General features: G+C 38.1%; 1 protein-coding gene across 2 annotated transcripts in view; it reads left to right on the plus strand.

Annotated features, from left to right (window-relative positions):
* Positions 1-18,001, plus strand: part of CDK19 (cyclin dependent kinase 19) — a 134,134-nt gene that overhangs the window by 7,983 nt on the left and 108,150 nt on the right. For both annotated transcript variants that reach the window (XM_074580948.1, XM_074580950.1), the window contains one exon: positions 12,066-12,141. In XM_074580948.1, the coding sequence (XP_074437049.1) occupies positions 12,066-12,141 (76 nt within the window). The remainder of the gene's footprint in view (positions 1-12,065; positions 12,142-18,001) is intronic.

An 18,001-nucleotide genomic window follows, 5' to 3' on the forward strand; every position in this document is an offset into this window, starting at 1 on the left:
TTCTCCTCTATTTTTAACTGCCAAGTTCTACATTGTAAAATAAGATTCTATTTGCATGTGCTCACTGTTGCTTAACGTACAGTTCAGGAGATGATACAGTCCACGTGTGTGGTGGAGCAAGGGATCATTAGAAGAAGTAATTGGCAGCTCTTACAGTCTGCTTCCAAAGTGTTGTTTCTTGAGCTGCTTTGCTGGTATTTGGGTACTGACACAGGCTGCAATTTTTTTTTTTTTTTTTTGTCTCTCCTACTGAAACAAAGTATTAGAATTTAAAAAAATTTATTTGTTTCAATAACAGCATGTTTGCCTGAAGGAATGCTGAAACTGGTCCAGGACAACTGCTTTTAGCATAAATTGGCTAACTTGGCATGTGACTTTAGGAAATGAACAACAATTTCTATTTGTATAGCAAATACAAAAACTTCACTGTTTTGACTTGACTTAAGAGTGTGATATATCTAAATAGTTTAGGTTTATAAAAGGCCTCCCAGCTCTGGGGACTTGGTTTACATGGATCACTTGACTATAACTTAGATGACCGACAGATAAAAATGCTACTTGTGATGATTTTAGAAATTATTATACCTCTTGTGAACTTCAGCTGTCTCAATGGATTCAGGAAGAAAAAAAGCACAGAAACATTTTAAATCAAAATGAGTTGTTATTAACAAAATCCTGTGATAGTCTTTAAATCAACTGATACTTAACTTCTATATTTGAATTTATTAATACGTTCTTAGACTTTTCTTTGGGAACACAATTCTTTGCTTTAGCAGCATTTTCTTTAGAATTTGTGAAATATTAGTGTATCTGATAAGACTGTCTGAAAGAAATGCAGAGATACTGTTAACTGACCTTTGCAAAATTGGTGTCTGTAAGTGTGGGTTGTTTTTTTGGGTGTGGATTTCTTTATTTTTTATTTTTATTGCAAAACGGAACTGACTTTTCTTATGAAAAAGACTGGAGGAACTAAGGTTACTGGAATAGTAGATCTCTGAAGGGCATTATTCGTGTTTGCTTCTGTCTTTTGGGGGATTAATGTTTTTTAAATAGTATTTTCAGATGAGGCTACTGCATAACTGCTTGTTTCTCCCTCAGTTGTCATCTGTCTTCTACAAAGTTCATGATCTTGAAAAATTTTAGGGTCATTCGTCTTGTAGATGAAACCACACTGAGGTCAGGCTTTCCAATAGGCAAAACAACAGCTATAGCTTCCTGTGCGTGCTGGGAGTGTCGGATCACTCAGGTAAAGGTAAGGGTTCTGGGCTAAGCAAGAGCACAGGTAGGAACTGAGTGCAGTCTCAGATGGTATGGCTTTAAACACATGTTCCTATAAACTGGGCCTCACGTGTGGTATGATTATTTTTTTTGTTCATCCCTGCTGACTGAAGTAGAAGACACTATTGATTTCTTTTTACAGTCAAGTGAAAATAAATGTTTTAGGCAATTGACTAGAGGCAGAAGCTAGATCTGCTGGAATGGAAACTACAGCCGGAGGTAAAGTAGGACAGTTTTGCTATTTTGAAGCAATGTACCTGTTTTCCTTGTGCATTAATTGCAGGGAAGAGTCAGTCTTTTTCTATGTGGCCAGAAGCTTTTCTGTCTCTTCTGTCCCTCCTTTCTTTTCCTGTCTTCGCTAGAGCACTTGGAAGCATTCACACAGGTAACGCTGGGACTCTGCTCTGACTGCGATTGTCCTTGACTCTCCCACTCTCTCTGTGGTATGTTGAGAGGTCAGAGCTTGAAGAGATATGATGATACAAAGGCCACTCATGCATGAACTTCTAGCAGCGTGAGATTATCCGTTTGACTCCTAGGGAGATTCTTTCGAGAGAGATGCTTCTTATCTTGTGGCTCTTGAATTCTGAAAATTCAAATGTGTTTAAAGAAAATTTGCACCCGTGTTGATACTTCCATGGATTACCACAGGTTCATGCTAAGATTTATCACCTTGCTTGTTCAAAAATACCATGTTTGTTGCTTTGATTCATTATTGTTATTGCGGCTGACAGTGGGTTTCAGCCTGTGTCTTTGAATGTGTCTGTTCCTGAAACAGAGTTCCTGTATGAGTTGTTCCCATGTTCTCAAGGGCGTTGTAGACTTCAAAGTTAGCTTTATGTTCATACCTTTGATTGAAACCATTCATTGTACAGGATAAGCAGTTGTTCCTTTCCCCAATTCTGTTGTGCTCCAAATGAGAAACAGAGGTAGACAAATTACCAAATTTAATTTGACCTTCAGTTCAGAACAACCAGAAGACCGTTACAAGTTGAATGCCGTTTATGTAGCATGAGTTCAGAGCTGGGAGAAAAAAATGTCAGTGTAAAACTTTGTCCAAATGATGCTGTTGAGCTACAGAAAGAGTGCGAGAGAAGCCTATTCTCACAATGGGACGTGCAGTTTTAAAGTTCTTGGGAATAGATATGATGGTGGCTGACTAAAGACCTTGGTCCTTTTTGGGAAGCAGCAACCACTCTCTTAGTGGTTGGAATAAAGACATCTGTAACTTTGTGAAATCCTAATTGCCTGACGTTGAAGTGAGGGGAAAGATGTAGATGCTCCATGAGCAATAATGTTTTTTTTCCATTTCAGACTGAATGAAATTGCACCCTGTGGTGACTTTGTAGAATTTTGTTCTGGTCCTTATACCTTCTTGTGAGGGTGTTTTTTCTCCTCAGTTATTTTCCAACTATAAAAAATGTGCTCTGTTGTGCAAAAGGTATTTCGGATAAATCTGTGCTTTGTATATGCTTGAGAGGAAACATTTGATTGTGTAATGAGCTAGAAAAGGAAAACTAAATAACTGCAGGTTTTAGGCCATTGTCCTTCTGATAGGTCTTACATTGAGTCAATATTTTTTTCTTCTGTAATAGGTGAACCTAATGCATTATAATGGTTTAGAAAAAAAGTCTGCATTTGGTGTTTCAGACTGAGGCTCTTGCTAAAGAGATCCAGAAGAAATACAGGCTTCCTAATATTTGATGTTTTAATAGTAATTTTCCACCTATTGAAGTTGTAGTATTCAGCTGTATTTAGCCATATTTAGCACTACAGAGAAAGAGTCATGATGCACGTTAAGCTGGACTGTGTAGTTACAGTATGTTTTTACACTATGGCTTAGGACCTATACTTACAAAACTACAAAAAGCCAGACAGCTAGCATTCTTGACATTTATAGTTGGTCACAAACATTCTTCTTATGAGTGGTTTGATGAAACAAAAGGCAAGATTCTCTTTTAGAAAGTCTAAAGGACCCTGTGTCTGTGTCTTGGTAAATAATTCACAGGTAAATGAAAGCTTATTTTCTCTTTATTTCAGGGTATTTTTCTCCTTGCTGCTGCTATTCCTTATTTTAAGGTAACAAATCCTCACATGCAGTATCCTTTCTGGAAGGGAGGTCTTTCCTAAATCTTCATTATTTGTAATCAAGCCTGTCTATAAAGAAATAAGATCAGGTACACCTTTGTCCCCTTCTTTAATACAGCAAATGCTGCAAGAAATTACCTAGAGCAGCAGAATAATTTTACAGCTTTCAAGGTTTAATGTGAACACATCAGTTTTTACCTTTATAAACAGGCTGTCAGGTCTGCTTATGCTGATCTGTTATAAAATATACCTGCTCATATGAAATTCACAGTTCTCAGTTGTTTAAGATATTTTGGAGCCAGTCTAATTTTAGCAATGGCGACAACCGTGTAGCTGGTGGAGGTCTCTGAATCTTCATCAGGTGATTTGGAGTGAGGGTGGCAGTGACCGAAGTTGTGCTGTCTTTCCTTACAAAGTTTTGTTATTACAGTGTAAAGGCTAAATTTTTATAAGATTAAGGTTAATAAGATTTCCAGTGGTCTGTTATTACTGAGATCTTAAAAATCTGTCTGTGGTTGTGACTGTGAAATAGTCTAAAACTGTTGTTAACAATTAGAAGTTATCTATGCTACGAAGATTTGCTTTTAAATTTCTGAATTAGAAACTACTGGAAAAAAGGAAGAGGATATAGTTAAGTTATGTGTAATGATGCTGGAATAGTTCTGATTTCCTCATGTTGATATTAAGAGACCTTTACTCCCCACTCCCAGTCTGATGAAATTACAGCTGGGTAAAGGAATTTTTTTTATTTTTAATAACATAAAAAAGTCTTATTAGTGCTCAGTTTCACTGTTTTGTCTTTTTAATTAGATGTCCTTGCATACATAAATAACACATCAACTATGGCAGGTGAAGATTGTTGTTGGTTTTTTGTTTTTAAAATAGATATTAAGCATCTTTTGTGAGACTCTGTGGAAGCACACAGTGTAGGGGCATTCTGTTTAATGGCAAGTAGCTTAGCATTAATTTAAGAACTTGCCTTGTTGTTTAGCATGCACATTTCCTCCTGAGTTCATAAACTGGTTTACAGAGGAATAAACAAACAGAAGGGTAGCCATGCCAACAGCTGTTTTTAGAGGTACACCTGGGGATATTCTATAGATAATAGAACAAAATCTGGGTATAATTTGATTTCTAATAGGGTACTGTGACAACACTGAGTGTCTGTTCATAAACTGATGCCAGTGGTGCTTTTAATATGATCTCTTTCATGTGGATGGAACATGCCAGATTTTCCAGCAGGCTAAGCTCTGTGTAACTTTTCTCCTGTGTGTATATAATGGAAGTCGGATATTTTTAAAAAAAGGCTAATTGTTGTAATCGGTTGTTCTATATTTGAAAGTCTCTGCCAATTTATAAACATTTACAGTACACTTAATTTCAGCATGCTAATTTCAACAAACAAAATAAAGTTCTCCCTTTTTTTGAAGTTTTTCTTTTTTTAAACCTACCAATCAAAAAAAAAAATCATTGTTTTAAAAAAATCACAGATTGTAGTATAAGTCCTGAGTTAGCCTCCTTCTGGGCATGCCTTTATGCAAGTACCTGACATTGGCAAGTCTATAAAGTTATCGGAAAATGGAGTAGGAAACTGTGCTTAGTGTTCATCAGTTTGGTGTTACTGCATTTTTGAAACGAGTAACATCTAAAATGACACCAACTTCTGCCTTTTATTTCTGCTGTGTTCATAAATTCCAGAAGGGCTTCATGTATGGCCTTCAAGTCTTGGAGGTGGCAGAATATAAAGAGAAGTGCTGCCTTCTGGTGTTATTGTATGTATATGCTGAGGTAGCTGGTGTCATCTGGGACGTTTGGAGGGAGACTTAGCAGAGTTTAGTGGGTATCGTCAGGCAGTGACACCAGTGGGCTGTGTAGCATTCAGGGCACTTCTTGAAAATTGAGATTATAAGGACTTTGTGAGACAAAAGATTCAGAAGTGCAGTTATGACATGCAGCATCTTGTTTCCATTCTGAAAGTGTTTCCTTGTATCCAGATCTGCCTTGGAGAGTCTCTTTTCACCCTAGCTCTTTTTATATGGCATAGTAAAGACTGTCCTGTTTGGTGTAGGTTTGTTGCCTTGCTCCCATTCCCCAAGTTTACTTTTAGGTGGTGTTCCAGACAAGAAGCAAGCTCAGCTTTTAAAGATAGCTTTTAAAGATTGTATAGTCGTTGCCTGCTGGAGAGGTTGGCTTCCCACCCTGCCACTAAGAGAAAAATCCACGCCCAGGTTTGAGCAGATGAGGTGACATACATGTCTGCTCTTTCTGTGTGAGAAGTCCTTTCTTGTGCCCAACACACATGTGCTCTTCTTTTTGAAACACTGAGAAGGTTGCCACCAAACCTCTGAGGGATGTATCTGCAGGCAGGCCAGCTACGCAGTCTGCAAACATTACTGAAATTGTAAACTTTTCACTGTAGCAGAATGAGATAAAAGTCTGCTGGTTCCACCCATTCTTTCCATGGCCAAAACCAGCCAAATGTAACTCAGGTATCCATGTCCTATTGAACTTGTCTGGGAGTGGGCTGTAGGAACAACTGGAAGCTGCTGTGAAGTTTCTTATCAGAGCAGCAGACAGCTATCCTTGAAGGTGAAGAAAGATGGACCTTTTAAAGGACTGGTGTGGTGATAGATTTCTTTTAAATTTCTGCTTACTATCCTTGCTGTTTCACATTTTGAGTTTCTTATGTAGCTCTTAGAATGAACTAATATATATGCATTGAAATTCAGCATGTATACTATTCTCTAGGAATAAATTAAGATCTACCTGTAGATTCCCAGCTTCTGTCATTTGTGGCTGGTTGATGCACGGATGAAAAGGAGCTGGCTGAGCTGCTGACTGGATAAGGCTTGATATGGTTTGAGGATAATCATAAAAGAAAATTACTTTCCTAGTCTGTTGAATAACATGTACCCTAGTGACACCACATGTGGATTTTTTTGATCTTGTAATTCTTTTGGGTTAGTGGCTATTTCTATATGCATAAAAAACACTAAAACATAAGAACTTGTAACTTTTGGGGAATTACTAGGTCCCTTTTTCCAGTCAATCATAGCCACTTTTACTGGTACTGTTACCTTTATAAAAGGCCATATGCTATGTATGCAGTTAAATCTGTCAGCAGCTTGCGTAAGGTAACCAGTGCTGAATGTGATTGACTTCGTGGTTTTGCTGCCATGTTCCAGATCCCACGGAGGGTCTTTCAGTTAACTTCTAGGTGCACTCCAGTGTCATGGTTTTACCTTATCTTAGTGTGGGGGGAAATTTTTGTAACTCTTGTTGGTGATCTTCTGCTGAGTGATTAACTTTGTGCTATATGGCAGCAATTAAACAAAGCGGTTAGAGCGTAACAGGATATCTGTATGACTGTTGTGTTCCAGGCAGTACTGTGTCTGAAGGACACCAAACTCTGTAGTGTTCCCAGGCTTTGTCCTACAAAGTCACAAATGTTTAAATTCCATTAAGTGTTGCTTACAAGGCTGAATTATTGTTGTTTTCTGTTAGGCTTTTCTGGATATGTCTTGGAATGTTTTTATGGTGCACTTCATTTGTTTAAGAAAATGTGTGCTTTAATTATTATTTGTTTATTTTTATTTATGATACTGTGCACTTAATTTAAGGAAGTTATTATTAGTATATACCGTAATGTTAATAAATGTGTTAACCGATCTGATAGTCACAGTAGTAGCTTCAGTGTGATTGTAGTCTTTCAAGCCAGTTCCTTGATGTGAATAATTAATTCTGAAGTTGGGATGTATGTTAAATTATCTGTGAATCCAAGAGGGGCCATCACTAAAACCTTAAAAACTTGAATAAAAGGGATAAGCCACTAGTTTGAACCATGCACTATTTTAAAATCCTCATGTTTTTCTTACAGTCTTGGGCATGTTGTTTCTAGTTTTCCATTTGCTTGTTTGTAAGGTAGTTTCTCATCTGATGGGAGTGCTCTGAAGTATGATTGCAATAGTTAAAACAGCTTAACTCATTTGAAATGTTTTAATTATTCTGAGTCTTCTGAACTGCACCCTTCTATAAAGTGAATTTGTTACTTTTTATTCTTTTCAAAGCCTTTGGAAAATGGAAACTGAAAGTGTTACCCAGAAGTCGTAACTGTATCTTCATTTTCTGCATTGAATACTGCAATTGGACGTAAGCCAGCTGAATAAATTTTTTGGGGGGCTAGAGGACAGAATTTTCCTTTGCACTGTACAAATTAAAATGTTACCATTAACCTAAAGGATTGCAGGATGAGTTATTTACTGGTGAGGGAGAGAAGCTTAATCTCAAAGTCCAAGTTACAGCCTTACACTGGTACAGATTTTTTAACAGAGAGATGTTCTCAATTATTGTTAGTAGGCATGAGGACCCTTGTATTTGGATGCTGCCTATGGCAATCTGAAATACAGAGCCAGGCAGTTTTTGGGATGGGGGTATCTGATATCAGCGGTTTCATTTTTGTAAAAAGTTAGTCCCTCTTAAAATAGCACGAATTGTAATGCTTCTGGAATGAGAAACAATGTTGATTTTAATCTTTACCACTAGTTTTGGATAAGGGAACTTGAAGTGTGGAGAAGCCTGGTTGTGGTGGGATATGGTATGTGCTTTATCAGGCAAATTCTTCTGCATTGATTTTTGGAAAGCTTTAATAAAAATTAAGTCACAGCCTTTTAAGGAATGGAGTTCTCTTTCAATTCTGTTTTGCTATGTTTTTCAGTGGACACATTGCCACCATTAGCTTGGGGTGGCTGTTTAATGGAACCTGCTTGATTAAACCTCGGTCTGTGCCACTTGCTCTCTGCCCTCAGACAAACCCCCACACAGCAGGACCTCAAGGTTAGTTGGCCTGCTCCCAAGCCAGTATTTCTGTGGACCAGATAAAAACTATTACGGACAAAGACTTTGCTTCTGCTTGGTTATCCCTAGCATGGGTACCTTCTGCCTCGTACCAGAGCTGTGTAGTTTGTTGTTGTTTGGGTTTGGTTTTTAAACTTCATCACACTTGCTTCACTCTTTAGTGAGAAAGGTACTGATACAGGATCTGTCAGAAAAGGATTTATGAAAACTTTCCTGCTGTATAATTCTGTACGAGTTCTTGAAATGTGTTCGAAGTTCACTAGAGTTTTTCTGTATATTCAACATGAAGTAGAAGTACTTCCCCTTGCCTCAAGTGTTTTGTAAGAGCATAGGTCTTTAGGGAGTTGAATAGTATACTTACTTATCACACACACCATTTGACATTATTTATTGAATTCTTACAAGTGGGGAACTAGCTAATAAAGTACCTATTTTTTTTTCCTTTGGCCATTTAATACCATTTTATTGAGTAACTAGAATTGTGTATTTCATCAGATTGCCTTGGCTGACTTGGTATTTAAGTTTTAAATATATTTCTTTCTTTCTCAAATTATCTTGAGATTACTATTAAACAGGAAATATTACTAGTTAAAATACCAGTTGGTGGAGATCTTTGTAAAGTGCTTGAAACAGCTGTTATGCTTGCATAATAAGAACAGTTAACTTTGGAAAAGTATTCATATAGACTTGCATTTCTGCCAAAGCAAGTAAATTATATTTATGTATTTAAAGGAGGCTATGTTTATGATTCTGAAGCTGTTGGTAAAAAAAAATATTTTGCGAGATCTAGAATATGGTGTCTTTGGAGTTCTTTATCCCTGATACCCATTTATTTTAGGTAAGTATTTAATTAGCCCCACTTTTGCTCAGTGTTCACAAACCCCAGTGTCCTAGAAGTATCTTGTTTGCCACCTTTTCCCGCATGCTAGAATACCTTAAGTCATTGGGATGTGTATTTTTTTTTTTTAAACATCTTTTGTAATTTCTCATTCGTATCTTAAAATCCTACGTAGAGTGGCTGGCTATTAAGTGATGACAGACTCATAGTGGCAGTGGTGTTAAGCAATGCTGTTGAAGGTGGTGTGTGCCAAACGCCATACCCTGTCTCTGCAGTGACCTTCAGTCTGTGGAGGTCTGAGTAAGCGAATGCAATGCTTGCAAACGCCATGCTTGCATCTGTAGAACTAGTTCAAGGGTAGCCCTACCAGTGGGGTGCTGTGCCCAGTTAAGCAGACGCGCCATAATAAAGGTATACTGCAGTGCTGTAGAGACTACGTTGTTTTGGGATTCAAGTTCATACGTCTGCATGGCCTTGTTTTCTACTGCATAGTTTAAACGTGACCATAGTTTAAAAGCTATGACCAATTTTAAATATCCAGAGTTGGTTTTAGTTCTGTGGACAATCTAATTTTGGCTTCCCAGTCTCAGTAAGCAATCTGAGTTAGGGAGTTACTACTTTGTAGTTTGCATAAATCTGCGTAGATAGCAGAACAATGTATGAGAGGGGGATGCGCATTTAGTATTTACTCTAAATTTGGACTAATTAATGAAATCAAAAGCAATTTCTGTGAGGTCAGGTATGAGCTCATTACCTGTAAAGTTATGCATTTCTTAGTTCTGCATCTTGAGCCAGGTTCTTTCAAATGACTAATTCATGAAAATAAAGGGCTGCTCAGTGGGGAGCAAAGAAGGCATCAGAATTATTGTGTCAGTAGATCCTGGTGAATCCTTCTGCTTAGGAAGCAGACGTATGTACTTCTGAAGTTACTCCTGAAAGTGTACTTGGTGAACAGCTCTTACGAGCTGTTAATGCAGTATTTGGCCTAATTTTAGTAATGGTAACTTCTTAGGCGTTATTCCCTCCCCTCCCCGCCCCCCCCAGTACAGAGCAAGTACAGAGTCTGAAGTTATATGTTTAAAATACTGTAATATGAGACTATTTCATTAGCATAGAGGAATAAAAGTTTGTTTTGGAAGAGAAGGGTCCAATCTGGCTGTGTTTTTTTTTTGTCATGTGTGTTGGCTGTTAAGATTTGCGTCTAAGTATATCTGAATGGGTGAATATTTTGGGGGTAGTTTTAAGGCATGGTGTAAGTTGCTGTCCTTCCCATTCTCCATAGAGAATCTGTGCAGAATGAGAATGTATTTCTCTCTTTGGCAGTTCCAGAATAATTTAAGTCACCTCAAAGTAACCCATTCCTTTAGTTTCAGCTCCAGAAGGATCTTCTGTTACTCCAAACCTATATGGAGAGGGGCCCTTCAAGCCTGTAGCCTAAATGCTTGCTCTTGCTTCCTTAGAGATCAATGTTGCACCAAATCCCAAACTCATTGAAACAAATGCTTGAAATAAAGCAGATTGTAATTCCATTACAACTGTATCTCTCTGTTTTTGTTTTGTTTTTTTTTTTTTTTTTTTAAGTTTGGAGGAAGTATCTTTTAAAAGTTTTCGTGTAAGTGGTTGTTTGAGAGAGAAATGACATCTATTTCTCAGTTAAGGTGCAGCATCGGCACTCAGGTTTCCCACTTGGAACAGCTGATGAGTGACTCCTACTTCAGAGGTGGAGTTACTTTCTGAAAAACTTGCAGCACCCTGAGTTTTCACGTGTAGTCGGAATATGTCTGGAATTTTTCTTGTTGTATTTTTACTTCAAAAAAGGCAGTGCCAAACAGAAGCCAAGCACAATGTTAACTATAGGTATGCATTGTGGGTTTAGCTGCTACTGAAAATTACTGAGAAAAACGATCACCTGTAGTTACCAATAGGAGTAGGCAGTTATAATTTCTGGTCAGTCTCATCCCCTCCCCACATTCCTCCACTCAGCCACTTCTCATCCCACGAACTTCAGAGATGGAGGGTCTGGAGGAGGGTGGGAAAGAGGCTGGAGCTGGGCAGGACATGGGCCTGGCGGAGTTAAAAGCCAGAGAGGCTGAAATGAGTTCCAGTTAATTTTTCAGCGTAGCAGAGCAAAATGATTCAGGACTGGAAGAAGAGGAAACCTAAGTCTACCAGAAATGCCGTAGGGAATTTGGATGGGGGCTTGTGGGTTCTTGAATTGTAACTGGTGAGCCTGCAGAAGTGCATCAGCACTGTGGGTATCAGTGCTGATCAATAGCTATCGATGACAGCCGAATCCTGCGAAACCTCACCGTAGGCAGTAAGCTGGTTATGTTGGACTGCAAGGGCTTTGAGATACTACTTCATTTTCTTGTTCTACTGGGCTTCCCTCTAAATCACTTCAAACTGTGGTTATTTCAAAGGATAATACCGTGTTTGGGCTGAGCACTTTCACATTCTCCGGCTTTGTACTTCAGAGCACACAGTGTCATATGCCACCCAGGGGTCTGTCAGTAGCCAGCACTTGTATAATAAGTATAATTAGTTTAAAATAATAGAATTTCATAAGTAAAAGTGGATTGACAGTGGCTGGTAAAATCAAGTAAGAATGCTGCAGCTCCTAGGTGTTTCTAGGAGAGTTTTCCAGGCATGGGCTACGACTGTGAGGCTTTTTCATGGTAGTACTCCAGTATCCCGGAATTTCAGGAAAAGTGTCCTCTGAATTCTCTGTAGACATATTTGCTGTTATCTGTATGGTTTCAGAGAGAAATGGATATAGGTTAACAGTTTCTTTATGTGGGAGTTTTTGTTTGGAATGTTTGAAGTCTGTGTTAAAAGGAAACTTGCTTTTAATATCTCAGTGTAATTTATGCATAAAAACAGATTAACTTTTAAGCTTCTTGATACAGACCAAATTAAAATAAATCTCGTGTACTTGTGTACTTGTATTGATTGATGTAATATAACTCGGAGCTAAAGATATTCCTCTTTTTCTTTTTTTTATGTGCAGAAAAGATGAAAAGGAGTATGCACTGAAGCAAATTGAAGGTACAGGGATATCCATGTCGGCCTGTAGAGAGATTGCAGTAAGTGTACATAAATGAAAGTATTTTTACTGACATTATTATTCAACAGATATTTTATTTTCTCTGAGTTAAGCAACATAAAGATTATCTGAATGTTTTCTTTATGCAAGAATGAAAGTTATTCAAACATGAACTTTTCTTAAAATGCTTTCAAAATAACACGTTTTTTTTTTTTTTTCTCTCTCAGTGGAAAGAGGTGTTTTTGCTAGGTAATAGTGATGCCTCTTCCTGGTATAATTTTGTTGAGAGGGAAATAATGTGAACCTTTTAATGAAGATTTATTTCAAAAAGGGATGTTTTGAAAATGACTTGAAGGAAAAAGGTTCTGAAAGATAACAGCTGCTTGCTAATAATGTATTTTATTTCAGACTAATGGTAGCTTATTCTTCTTTAATACCTGAGAACTGATTGTTCTCCTCATTCCTTATTTATTTTGCAAAGTACAGAGAAATTTCATAGCAAAATAAAAAAACAGCTTTAATTGTATTTTTATTACATGTGTATTAAGAGGAAAAAATGGATTCCGAAATTGCACACTCTTGAGCACAGTAGTGCCCATCATTCCTGCAAAGTTCGTAGAAATGAGGTGTTTGTATATGAAAGTAGAATTTGATCTTTAAATGTTTATTTTATGACTGAAAATGTGCATTAGTGTCAAAGTGCTGGCTAGCAAGTAAAATTTTGTAATGCAAGAATTCCTTCCATTGCAGAAGAAGTGTGCTTGCTTGATTGAATATTGAGCTTGTTTTAATGCTGTCACTATGCTGAGGGCTGTTGAAATGTATGTTAAGATTGTGCCTAAAGCTTTTTATAATCTATTAGTGATACATTGAAATACAGCAATCAGGTGTGCAATGTGATGTGAGGCATTAGAAACTCATGATGTTCATGAGCTGAACAAGCCACTGCACTGTGTTTAGTGCGGTGTCTGCACTAATTCTGTATGAAGAGAATTAGCAGATAAAATGACTATCCTTTTAAAGTGCTTGTCACTATAAGGTCAAGGTCACTCATGGATTTGAAAGGTGGCTGTATTGCTGTCAGTCACTTTACACAGAATCTACCCAGTGCCCTTTTTGCTAATATTTCTGTCTCTGGAGGAAATAAGAAAGCCTCTTTTAACATCAGTACTAGATTATATTCTTATTACTATAAAGTCAGTTTTGGCAGCATTGAGCGGTTTTCGTTTCTTTGATTCTTGTCCTTTGTCTGTTTTAAGTTGTACTACTATGGGGATGATGTGTGGAATAGTCTGAAGAAGACTTTACTGTTGTCATAATAGCACTGTGGAGTGAAGCTGGTTCTGTCATAGCTGGACACGACATCGTGAGGAAGTAGAGTGTCACATTATTTTTTTCCTCTAATGATACATTACCATTTCAGCCTTGATTTTTTTAAAAACTTTTTTTTTTAATTGATGAAGCTTTGTCCAAAGCTCAGTGCAGCCCGGGATATTTCACTACTGTGTAAGGTGTTTGAATCTTCTTAATGGTTCTTCCTGTAATTCTTCTTCAAATTATATTTTACTCTTCTTCAGACTTTATTGTGAAACTCTATAACCTGAGATGATGTTGCAAATCACTGTTCACCTCAGTGAAATTTCAGGTTGGTCAAATATTAGAAATGTGAAAAAGGTAAAGGTGAAATAGTTGAAAAAGAAATACAGACTTCTTGTCATACAGAAACAAGCAGAATGAAGTGCATTTTCTATAAAGAGAAGCAGACTTATAATTAATGCATTAATAGTTAATCTTGTATTGAAAGGCTTACGTAGGTAACAAATAAAGTAATGTTTACTAATTAAATAAAGATTATCAGCCTGGAAAAAGGACACATTAAAATGTCCTGAGTAGTTCTTTTGACATTTAACCCCCAAAAAATCCCCAAACAAAACCCCACCATATTCTGTGGAAGCTGAGGAACTGAAAGATGCACCAGTGTACGTGGTTCTCTGTGTGTGTTCAGAATATTTTAATAATTCTGTAACCTGAAGACACTTGACAATGTGCTCAAGAAATACATTGCTGAACTAAAAGACATTTGTTTTTTGCAGACCAAGACTATTTTGTGTGTAGTATTGCCTAGACATACGGAATAAGATCTACTGGCTAACTTTCCCTGAGAGAAAAAGGAGGCTACTCCTCTCTTCTGACATAACAAATCAAGTTCGTCTGTCTTTGCTTGGGACTTTGAAAAACATAAGGCCTTTTTTGCCACTATTGATATGAGCTCTTCGTGGAAGAAGGCTTGTATCAGTGAAAACGTCATATAGGCCATGGTTTCTGGGGCAAGTGATGATTACTTTCTTTCAACTGTAGGGTGATGCCTGCTGAATTGAACAGCCAATTCTGTTGTATTGAATATGAAAATACTAGAAGGGATTTTTATATGATGAAGAATTGGGGGGGGGGGGGGAACGGGGGAAGCTAATTTATTTCCTGTTAACTCAAATCTATTCTGAGGGTAACTGAAATGCCAGTTATTTCTGTGTTCTTGTTATGAGGCAGATTAATGCTGGATTTAAGCAACAGCATTTTTGAAGAGTAGAGCTGGAAAATGTGAATGAGAGTTATGAAATACAGAGTTCTTATTTTTACATGATTTAGTTAACGAATGTGATGCCTCTTTCAGCTCAAGACTTGTATTAGCTTATTTTGGAACCAGTGGTGGATGGAATGTTTTCCTTATTGCTTGAACATCAGGGTGGGATTTCTAATTCTTTTTGTAAAGCAGGCAAAAATTATTACTGAATTCCTAGAGCTATTTATAGCAAAATGGCTCTAGGAATGTGTTAATTCAGTTTGCATGGTGGAAGAGAAATAAAATACATTTTTAGACATTAAGGCCTGAAGAAAACTATTTCTTTCCATTCAGAGGTGGGACATCAGAGCATATTCATTGCAGGGTAGTTTAAAGATACATTGGAAGCCTGCACAACAAAAGAGCATGTGATTGTGCTGCTGGGTATTAGGGTGAGGATATAGATTTCTTCATGCAGAAGGAATGTTCCTGTATCTTTTGATTTCAAAGAAGGAAATTAATGAGTTGAACGTAATCAAGCGTGGAGATAGATAAGGATAATAAACTGGATTTATAAATAATCCAATGTGTGTTTTGGGAAAAGTTTTTCTTCATTATGCTGGAAAGGTTACTTAGCTATTTTATGGGGGAATGGAAGACCTTTGTTCATTTCTGCCTCTGTGTTTTATTCTTGCTCCTTACTTCGTCTAAGTAATTTTCTTAGAACGGCAGGTGGAGACAGAAGAAAGAGACCAGAGGGGCATTATTTGTTAGGGCTGGTTTTTTTCCTGAGAAGTATCTTGGCCGTCATCTGTTAAGTACCAATAGCTGTAACTTTAAAAGGCTGCAAACAGCTAACAGTAATGGAATTTTGTATTTGTTTATCAAAAAAGCACCAGGGTATTAGAGCTTTATCTGAGATTTCTTGTCCCAAAGGCTTTATTTCTGCAAAAGGATTGTGCTGGTTACTTCAAGTACTTTGCTTTCCACAGTGTAGAGACTATAAACTTCTAATTGTGGATTTTGGGGGAAAAACTAATTCAGAGAGAAGAAAAATGTAAGCCTGTTTTTAATCAGTGCCTTAATTCAATGGCTACTTTCAAAATATCTGGATATGTATGCTGTCCTTGAGTGTGGAAGAACTCTTTCGATCTATAAGGTTTGCTAACAGTGTGAGAAAAGTACAATCTCATTGTGGGTATTAATAAAAGGAGGGTAGGAGAAAGCAGTAAAATGTCTTTCCTTGGATTTCATTTTTTTTTTTTATTCAGAGAAAGAGATTAATTTGGTGACTGATTTGGACAGTAGATTTTAGGCTTATGGTGCTGGACCCTAGACTGTTCGCAACTATCTCCATTGGAACTTACTTTAGTGGCTAAGTCACTTCCAAAATTTGTGGTTCTCTGTTGCTCTTCACATGAGGAATTGCAGAAACCAAAGGCTGAATGGCAGTAGAGGTTAATCTGGAAATCCTCAGAAAATTTACAGGCTTGAGGAGCTACGATATGATTATTGCTATTGGCTTATTTGGCTGATATGGTGGAGTTTAGCATCCTAAGTGGAGGGAGCATGTCGAAAAGCAAGATCACTACCCTGGACTTTAGGAGAGCAGAGTTTAACCTCTTCAGATATCTGCCTGGAAGAATCCTATGAGATACACCCCTGGAGAGAAGAGGGATCCAGGACACCTAGTTGATATTCAAGGATCACCTTGTCCAAGCTCAAGAAAGTTCCATCCCAACAAGTAGGAAAGCAAACAAGGGCAGTAGGAGTCCTGTATGGATGAATGAGGAGCTCCTGTTGAACTCAAAAAGGAAGCATATGTGAGGTGGAAGCAGGGATTGGTAACACAGCAAGAGGAATATGGAGTTGCTGTCTGATCTTACACGGATAGGGGTTAGGAAAGCCAAGGCTGACCTGGAGTTAAGTTTGGCAAGAGACCTGAAGGGCAACAAGAAAGGATTTAAACAGCAGAAGGAAGACTAAGGAAAATGTGAGCCTGCTGCTGAATGGGAGCAAAGGATATGTAAAAAGCCGAGGTACTCAGTAAATTTTTGCCTCAGTCTTCACTGGTAAGGAATCCCATGCTCCTGAGACGTGAGAGAAAGTCAACCCAGGAAGACTTACCTTTGGTGGAAGACGACCAGGCTATGGAGCACTTAAACAAACTGGACACAACAGAGGTCCGTGGCCCCTGATGGGTTGCATGCACAAGTGCTGAGGGAGCTGCCTGATGTCATTATGTGGCCACTCTCAATTACCTTTGAAAGATCTTGGAGGCTGAGAGAGGTTTCTGAGGAATGGAAGAGAGCGAATTCACTTCTGTCTCCAAGAAGCACAAGAAAGAGGGTTAAGGGAACTTCAGGCTGGTCAGCCTCACCTCAGTTTCTGGGACAGTGATGGAGAAAATCCTCCTAGAATCCGTTTCTAAACACATGAAGGACAAGAAGGTGATTGGGAGTAGTAAGCATGGATTTACAAAGGTGAAATTGTCCTTAACCAACATGATAGCCTTCTACAATGAGAACTTCCCCGCTTCCAGGGATAAATTACCAACCCTAGCCATTTTCTCTCTAAATAGTGACCTTAATTCTAAACTTTGTTGGATTTTTCTGTATCAGGTTTTTTTTTTTTTTTTATAGCTTGGTAGCCTTTTTTTTTTTGGGCGGGGGGGGAGTGGGGGAATTATACTAGGCTGTTACATACGACTTAAATGGGAGAAGTAGAGCCACAGACCAGCAGCATTTCTGTCCTAGCCTTTCTTAAGCGTGTCCTAAACTGATGCAGCTTTGCTGTAGGTGAATGTTGGGTCTGGGACACATAACCATTTTGTTTGCCACATCCTGTGCCTGTGTGTGCTAGTTGTTAGTGAAGCTGCTAGAGGCTGCTCCTTCTGGGAGACCTTGAAATGTTGCCAGTACACTGTGGGACACTAGTGGGAGCATTTGTTGGCCTTTGTGTTCATACTTGCATTTATGGGTACAGGCTGAAATAATGTTAAATGAGTTACTGAAAGCTCATTTGAGCAATTTAGCGTGCACAAATTCTTCTCAGGCCTTTTGCCTATTGATGCAATGTATATTGCAAAGTGCCTAGAGGGTACAAATATTTTGGCATCCTCAGTTCCTGAGAGTGGTCAGAGTTTTAGAAGCCTTACAGGTTAAACAGTAGGTTTTTGTAACCTTTTTGTGTTTCTCAGTTCTCTTGAGGAAGGCTCTGTCTCACTGTATTTATGTTCTTTTTTTCTGCCTCCTTGCTGTCCGTGGCCTTCCTTTGCACGTCGGCAGCTCTTCTGGGGATGCATCTCCCTTCTCTTGGCTTTGGAGGTCTGTGGTGCTGA

Source organism: Larus michahellis, chromosome 3 (assembly GCF_964199755.1).
Source record: "Larus michahellis chromosome 3, bLarMic1.1, whole genome shotgun sequence".
Lineage (NCBI taxonomy): Eukaryota > Metazoa > Chordata > Aves > Charadriiformes > Laridae > Larus > Larus michahellis.